The sequence below is a fragment of the Etheostoma spectabile genome, chromosome 5, assembly GCF_008692095.1.
Source record: "Etheostoma spectabile isolate EspeVRDwgs_2016 chromosome 5, UIUC_Espe_1.0, whole genome shotgun sequence".
Taxonomy (NCBI): Eukaryota; Metazoa; Chordata; class Actinopteri; order Perciformes; family Percidae; genus Etheostoma; species Etheostoma spectabile.
Window position 1 is genome coordinate 13,051,087 of NC_045737.1, and position 8,224 is coordinate 13,059,310.

At 41.6% G+C, this 8,224-nt stretch overlaps 1 protein-coding gene across 3 annotated transcripts in view; it reads right to left on the reverse strand.

Annotated features, from left to right (window-relative positions):
- Nucleotides 1-124: 124 nt before the first annotated feature.
- The window catches only part of fam163b (family with sequence similarity 163 member B), a 10,520-nt gene continuing 2,420 nt past the window's right edge, over nucleotides 125-8,224 (reverse strand). For all 3 annotated transcript variants that reach the window (XM_032516783.1, XM_032516782.1, XM_032516784.1), the window contains exons 2-3: nucleotides 2,829-2,944; nucleotides 125-2,435 (exon numbers count right to left, since the gene is read on the reverse strand). In XM_032516783.1, the coding sequence (XP_032372674.1) occupies nucleotides 1,992-2,435; nucleotides 2,829-2,921 (537 nt within the window). In that variant the 5' untranslated portion in view covers nucleotides 2,922-2,944 and the 3' untranslated portion in view covers nucleotides 125-1,991. The remainder of the gene's footprint in view (nucleotides 2,436-2,828; nucleotides 2,945-8,224) is intronic.

Genomic DNA, 8,224 nt, shown 5'->3' on the forward strand with positions numbered 1-8,224 from the left:
TAAAATCAAAGTCAGGGGTGTTAAAGGTACACTGTAAAAGTACACATATACACTGTGTGTTCAGTACTGGAGCAGAGTACTAGTCTGTTGGAGACCTGGTTGTGCACAAATGATAAACAACTGACTGTAGTCAGTGACAGTCTGAGTCTTCAAATAAAGTGGTCTCCAAACGGAAGCTACTAACTCAGGAAACTTCAGCTCGACAGTATTTCTCCTCCAAAACACTCTTGATTTGGAGCTTTCAATATAAGTGTTATTTTGTATTTTCCATGCTAACAAATCCCATGAAAAGACCAAAACCAATAATAAGTCTCAATTTACTGTCGGCGTATCCCAGCTTTAAAGCCATTGGTTCCTTCTAAAGACATAAAAACATAAACGTAGTTTCATGTTTTAAAAAAAAATCTCAGCTGAAATCTCATTTCGGAAATCAGCTCTCACTGTAGTTTTTGTATGGGACGGTGTGTGTGTGGCCCAGTTACCTTGAACTGTGCTTGCCCCCCCCCCCGTCCCACCTCTTTCAAGCAGGCCCGGGCACTATTTAGCGAGTCTAGTCAAACCAACTGAATATTGGGGTGAACCGTGTTCGGGAACAATTTAATTGGGCCAAGTGTGAGTACGCTCTAATTGAAAATAAACTACAGTGTGTGTGTGTGTGTGTGTGTTTTCATGGTAATGAAGGAACATGAGACCCTGTGTGACAGTGTGGCTCATTGATGGGTTTTTAACAACAATGGAGCTCTATGACACAGAGGAAGATACTGCTTTAATACACACACACTACTTCTTAGGACATAAGTCCACTGTTGGTTTTGGTCTGCACAGGGGATTTGTTGACTCTCTGTGTTTTTGGACCAAAGATTTCTGGGGACTCCCTGAGAGAAACTGCAAAGCAGAGCTCCCCCGACAACTACATACTTTCACAGACTTTTTTTCTGTTTGCATTCACACAGTCAACAGAAACGCATAATAAGGCCAGACATATGGGCCCCCCAGAAGTGCACCGGGCTTTGAGGCATCTTCAACATGGTGGTCAAACAGTGGAATTACAAAGTCACGGGATGCCCTCTGCCCCAAAAAGACTTTTTTTCCCCACAGTTTTACATGGCGAAAGAGATATCTGTTAATAAGTGGATAGGGTTTGTTGAGCATCACAACCCCTGGGAAATTACTTTTTTGATCCATTTGGTCCAATAACATTTGGAAAGAGCCGCACAAATAAATCAATATTCTCCATTCAAATTAGCAAAGAGCTAAACAAGGAGTAGCCGGCTTGGTCAGTGGAAGTCTTTAGTGCTTCATGCGCCATGCACCACTGAGAAATGTTCATACCTTAGGAATTAAGGGGGGGCCTGGCTCCAGTTCTGTATCCAGTTCTCTTTATACATCCTCGACTTATTCTTTTGAAGAGATTTCAGTGTAAGCTAGGTAGCTAACTAGCCATTAGCCTCATTTAGAAAACCTCCTGTTTGCACTGGACATTTACCTCCCCTTCTGTCTTTTGTGTGGTGCATTAAAACTAAATCTGTGTTCACTTTACTGACAAAAGCTCAAATTGTGAATTTTCTTCTTTACACTTTGATACACATATTGTTTAGCTACTTAACTAGCTAATTAACGAACAAGCTAATTTTCTAAACAGAAAAATCAGACACCCTGGTCACAAAATGATAATTTTTAAGTCAAACTTGACAAAAATGAGTCTGTTCAAGTCTGTCAGTAACAAATGTTAAACTACGTTCACATATGCATTCAGCTGTTACAGTAGCAGTCGCTCCAGAGCTGTAGACCTGCAATATGGCTGCCAGGAGATATGTTAACCTACATCACCCAAAAGCCCTCAGTGTTGCAGTACATTAGTGCAGCACACTATTAATGCTGAACCCACAGCACAACACAAAGTCATTTTGTGTATTTTGCAGACAGCACCGAGTCAGTGCAACTTTCTTCCAGGCCAGCAGGACGGCGTGGCTTTCCCCCCCTGCCTGCTCCTAGACGTCGGTGCTGACGCTGTGGTTGACCACCTCCCTCATGGTGACGGAACGGATGAGGTTGAGCTTCTGGTAGAAGCTTGCCAGATCTATGGGCAGCTCCAGGTCCTGCTGCTGCACAGTCCTGTAGCTGATTCTGCGCCCACCATTGTACAGCCTCTCCGGGTGCTGCAGGTAGAAGGGCAGCGAGCAGCGGGCGCAGGATGGGCAGAAGGCGTGCGAGCGCTGGCACCTGCGCGGCGGCGGTGTTGGGAAGTAGCTGGCAGGACCGTTGGCCTCAGTGAGGAAGGTGGGGGTGTAGTTCTCTGGTTCGTTGCCGAAGTGCTCCGGTGTCGGAGGTGTAGGGGGGGCGGACAGAGCCAGGGGCCAGGAAGGCGACATGGTGGCGAGCTCCGGTTCCTCCTCTTCCCCCTTCTCAGACTCCTCCCTCTTACAGCAGTAATACTAGAGCAGTGGAAAACAGGAAGAGAGGCGGTCAGAGTCAAAAGTTAGTTTGTTAACACTAGTCGCTCAATGCCAGACCCTCCTCCACAGCGCAGTGTATTGGGGGATGGGTATGGGAGAAAAACGTGATCTGGTTTATTGGCATTTCTTTAAAGCAATCACAATCGTCATGGGCGATGCTAAGCAATGGACGGAGCAATGGCGCCTCTACTAACTAGCCTAGGAAAGGAACTTGTTTTGGTGGAACATGTATATGTTTAAAAGTTGTTTTAGTCTTGCAGAAATACTACTTGCCACCGTCATAGTTCTGTGATCACAAAATAGGCTTCCCATTGAAATACGTTACTTAATCAACACACATAAATAACAGCACAGAGTAGGAAACAGTCATACCTGCAACCTACATAAACACAGTACAGCGACGATGGTCAGTAAGATGACTGTAGCCAGAATTCCTCCTGCGATGACCACTGTCCCGGCTGACATTCGAAATCCTCTCCATCAACAACCTGCAGGGAGGAGGAGGAGAGGGGGGGGGAGGAAGGAGATGAGAAGGAAACAAGGGAAGGGGAGAAATTGAGCAAGAGGAGTGAGTTAAGAGGTTAAGAGGATGAGAAGGAGAATAAAGGAGGAAAGAGACGAGGACAAGGAAAAAGACAAAAACGAGGGAGAGAGCTTAGTAATCAGAGAAATGGCGGAAAGAGGAAAAGATGGAAAGAAGATAATGAGAAGAGGAGGAAGGGATATGGGAGGTCAGGGGAGAAGGGATGAGGGGAAAGACGATGTCAAGGAGATGAAGAAATGGTGGAGGAAAGAGAAAGTATAGTGACAGAGATGAGAGAAGGGAGGAAGAGATGAGGGAAGAAGTAGATTAGAAATGAGGAGAAAAGGGAAAATAGGAGGACGATGTGAGGTAAGGCATGAAAGGTGGAAAAAGAAAGAAAAAGAGAAAAAAGGAGCAGAAGAAAGGTACAGTAGATGAGACAGAAGGTGTAAAGACAGAATGATGAGACAATGAAGTAATAGACGGGTGAAGAGGAGGATAGAAGAGAGATAATGATGTTGCTGTGAAATTTATGTCTCTACTGAACCGCTCCAAAATGTTTATACGGGTTTCTCATGCCAGCAGCCATTACTGAAAATACTGCTGATGGATTTTTATCTGTTACGACTCAGCGCAGTAAATCAGTCACAAAAATAAAGTTACAGTCAGCCAAGTGCAAATATTGGCATGTCTGACTCTGATGACGGGGAATGTGACTGTTGCTCTCTCAGTAATGACCAAATACGGGAAGTCAGCCGCAGGAAACGCATCATTACTGATCTTTGCAGAGAGTTTGATGAGAAAATCAATAGCTACTACCTTCTCCTGTACAGTTAATACATAGCTTCCGCCAGGAGTCGGTTAGCTTAGCTTAGCACAAAGACTTGAAACAGGTGCAAACAGCTAGCCTGGCTCTGCATAACACCTCTGAAGCTCACTGAATAACACATTGGATCTCGTTTGTTCAATCAGGGCAAAAAAACAAAAGTGTAGAAATATCTACAAAGAGGAAACCAACGAGTCACACTACTTCCTTCTTTGGTCCTGACAGACAAGAGTCACACTGGTACTTCACACAGCGACAGAGGACAGGTACACAAATGTCCACAACTAAGATGGCTCCATTGTGCTTTTCATGTTTTTGTTTATTTTGTCTGTTTTCTGCCAACCCTCTCTGGTAACATTTACCAGAGATGAGCTCTTAAATATTGAACTTTCAACTCACTCATAGCTCTATATTGTTTCTGTTTAGAGTATGTATATATTGCGTATGTATTAGTGTGTATGTTTTGGTTGTTTTGTATGTGTAAGCACAGTGTGAGTAACGATGCTCCAAAGAAAAATTCCTTGTATGTGTCCTCATACCTGGCAAATAAAGCTGATTCTGATTCTGATATGAACAAACTGTATTTAAATGCTCATAACCAATATACATGATGGCCTAGACCTACAAAAACAAGATGTAATAAACTGAAATGTAAGGTTATGTTGTTGGGGTTACAGTTGACATATTTCCAATCAATCCTTCCAAAAGAATTTTAGGTCAGGGCCACATGCATATATTTATTTTTTCCTCTACCTTTTGGCGTCTCGTCCACACGCAAACAGGTTTTTCATAAAAACTTTGGTTTCTAATTATCAGAATTATTTATTAACAAAACAGACGGAGCTCAATGACTACTTGTGATACTGTGAAAAACTTCCAAACTTGATTAGGAGGCAAGTTCTGTAATTATGAGGAGTGTCCATTTTCTCTGCTTTCTGAACAGATTAATGAATGCTTATCCATAAATATGATATTGATGCTGATATCCCTGGAAGGTGTAACGCACACTGATTCTAACAGGATTGGTATCACATCTGTGGGTTAAACATTAGGATGAGTTATGACCATAGCTAAGTTTCAATCCACTTGTCAATTGAATTATCTGAAGTTTGGTAAAAAAAACTTGATATTCATGAAATTCCATCGAATTTTACTGTTTCCATAAGGCATTTTTCATTTGATGTCACTTAATTTGGATAAAAACGTGAAGGAGTGCAATTAAGTGCAAATTGCATCAATCTGGTTCAAAGTTAGTAAAGTGCCCATATTATGAAAAAAAAAACACTTTTTCTGGGATTTGGGGTGTTAGTTTGTATCTCTGGTGCTTCCACAAACTTTGAAGAAAAAAAAACGTCCATGCTGTTTTGAGTGAGATACAGATTTCTTAATGTCCTCTCCCTTCAGTCTCCAGGTGATCTGGAATCTGAAATCTCCACGGCTTTCTACGGAACTAGCCGAGACGAGGTGGCTAACCCGTAGCATGTTAGCGCTAGCATGCTAGCTCGTTCTTGATGGCAAAACACTGCTACAACACACACTGATTCCCATAAAACTACTTCCATGTCCCTGTTCTGCAGGTATTCCACAGGGAGCTAAAACTGAGACCCAAACACCCAGGGTGAAATGAGGATCTGCAGCAATGTGCAGTACAACAAAAATATGGTGTTTTTTGAAAATGAATCTATGTAAACCTATTCTGGTACAACCTCAAAACACAATTATGAACTTGAAAATGAACAGAATATGGGCGCTTTAATAAAGTGAGAAAAATTCCAGCCAGACCTCAAGGTCAGGGGCGGGGCTAGAAGGGGGGCACAGGGTGGCACCTGCCCCCCAGGAATATATGACTGACCCCACCTGGTGCACCCCCCCAATCCATTGGGCTAGAGTCCTGTCAATGACAACTAGGATTTTCATTGGATCAGAATACTGTCACTTGGATGCCTGTTCTGCCAATATCAAAGCCCTTGTCACATGACCAGTAAATGTTTCCATGACGACTATCCAAATTTCTGATACCGTGAGACCAGCATTGGAAGAAAAAAAAAATTTTAAGTGGCAAGCTGAGCCTGTGAAAAAATATGTATTATTTATCAGATAGTATCAGATATGATTTGTTTAAAATGATAACAAGTGAAATTAAAAATGAATAAGATGCTTTATTTAGCAGAATTACATTATCTTGTTCTATCCTAGCCAATATTTTCTATGTTTCTAAGCAGATTTTCTATGTTGTAGTCTGATCCAATCAAAATCAGCACAGAGTTTATGGTTAGTAATTAATAGACCAATTCCATCCCATTAAACGTTTTGCATTTTTTAGTTCAAGGCATTCAGCGGAGTGCTCCCAAAGCAACCTGACAATTAAACAATAAGCACGGCTCCGAGGAACTCTGCAACCGGCAGAGCTTCAGCCTCGAGGACCGCTTACAACGGCTTATCGTTCGACTTGTTAGACATCATGGATACAAAACAAAGATAATTGTTTAGTGGCTAAAAGCTTTTCTGTACAACTTCCCCAGTGTTGAATAAGCAAAAAGAGATATCAGTGGGGAATTTTAAAAAATCTGCTGGTAACTTTTTGAGAACTGGAAGTACCACTAAAAGAGAGACTGTTGAAAAAGAAAAAAAAAAAGTCTTCATCAATAGAAATAAGATCATTTCCAAAATGATCAGCATTAAAAAACAATCCTTTAACTGCCCAAGCTTGTTTGATAAAAGGTTTTTCAAGACAGATGTGGACATTAGAGCAAACAGAAGAGCTCCAGTAAATACAGAACAGAGATGATCTTTAAATGGGATGGTTTACGGAAGAAATAACACAAGGTTCATCAGTGAACGAGGACAAGTCAAGTCCTTGAAATTATATTAGAGAGAGAGAGAGAGAGAGAGAGAGAGAGAGAGAGAGAGAGAGAGAGAGAGAGAGAGAGAGAGAGAGAGAGAGAGAGAGAGAGAGAGAGAGAGAGAGAGAGAGAGAGAGAGAGAGAGAGAGAGAGAGAGATTATGCATTTCATTATTCACTTTCCCTTCATGTTTTATGCAACAACTCTGGTCCCAAACCAGATCTGAGTGTGCATTAACAAGTGAAAAGAAATATCCTAACACTAAAAAGGTTCCTCAACCTTTAATTAAAGTGACAACAGACCAGTTCACAATGAAGGCTTTTTGCACTATTGTACTTATCAAATATCCTTCCAAACAGCGCCTGATGATAGACGAGTATTATGAATTTAAAATTTGAATCCCTAATATTCACCGTTCCCTCATGTTTTATACAATAAAATAGGAACCATAGAAGCGTTAAAAAAATGTGCACTCATGTATAGCAGTCTGCCGGCAGGCAGATGCAGAGAGTCACGTGAGAATAGATGTAACTGAAGAGAATTCATAATCATCATGATACTATTTCTTCTGTGTGGGTGTGACGAGGGTCAGCGGGAGGGTCGTGTCACACTGTGATGTATGTGGAGATCTACGGCCGACACGCCATCAAACACTCCAAAAATAGCCCGAGAAAAAGAGATCTTTGAAATCTGGACAGATAGCAGACTCAGAGACTTAACAGGTAGATTCTACCAGTGTTGTGACCAAGTCACCTTTGCCCAAGTAAGTAAGCCTCAATTAATTTGGTCCATCCCAGTGGAGGAAATGCAATGCGGTGCTATGCACTGCTATCCCGAATAAGTTGACTTGAGTTACTAGAAATGTGTGTGGAGACCCGTTGCCTTAAGTTATTCCGAAAGGTGAAATTTAACAGGTCAAGTTTTAACACAGACTGGTAAGTTGATACAATAGACAAATCAAGTAAACATTACTGAAAATCATAAGTAAATACTGCACGTTACTTTTGTTAAAATACAATAAATATCAAACGTCAGGCTCTACGCTGCTTATCAAAACTATGGAAGAAATAATTTGTATAAATATGTTTTTTCCCTTTATAGCAATATAGTTTTAAAAACAATGTGTTCAATACATTAGTTCCAGTCAAACAGAGAGGATGACAGCGCATAGAGTTAGTTTCCCCGTGACATAAAAGCACACCCAGAAACAGTGACCAAACATTTTTAAAACACACTTTAACTAGAACATAAACCGTTCAGAACATATATTTCCCAATAGCCTTTGCACCGCAGTTCATATTACCCAGCCAGGTTTTCTAGTGTATAGGCTTCCCTACATGCTGGCGAAGGGTTTGGACCTCTTCATGCTGGGGCCCTTTTGCTTCCTCTGCTTCTCAGAGACACCGAGTCCACTCTCTCTGTATCACTTTCACTCTTCATGCATTAAACTGCTTTTCCAAGCGTTTTTGACAACCTTCTTTAGTCAAAGAAAAACACTTCCACAGAGCTGCATGCCGCCAGAATTACATATTAGATATCACATTCAGTCAAAGTAACCCCCCCCCCCCCCCCCCCC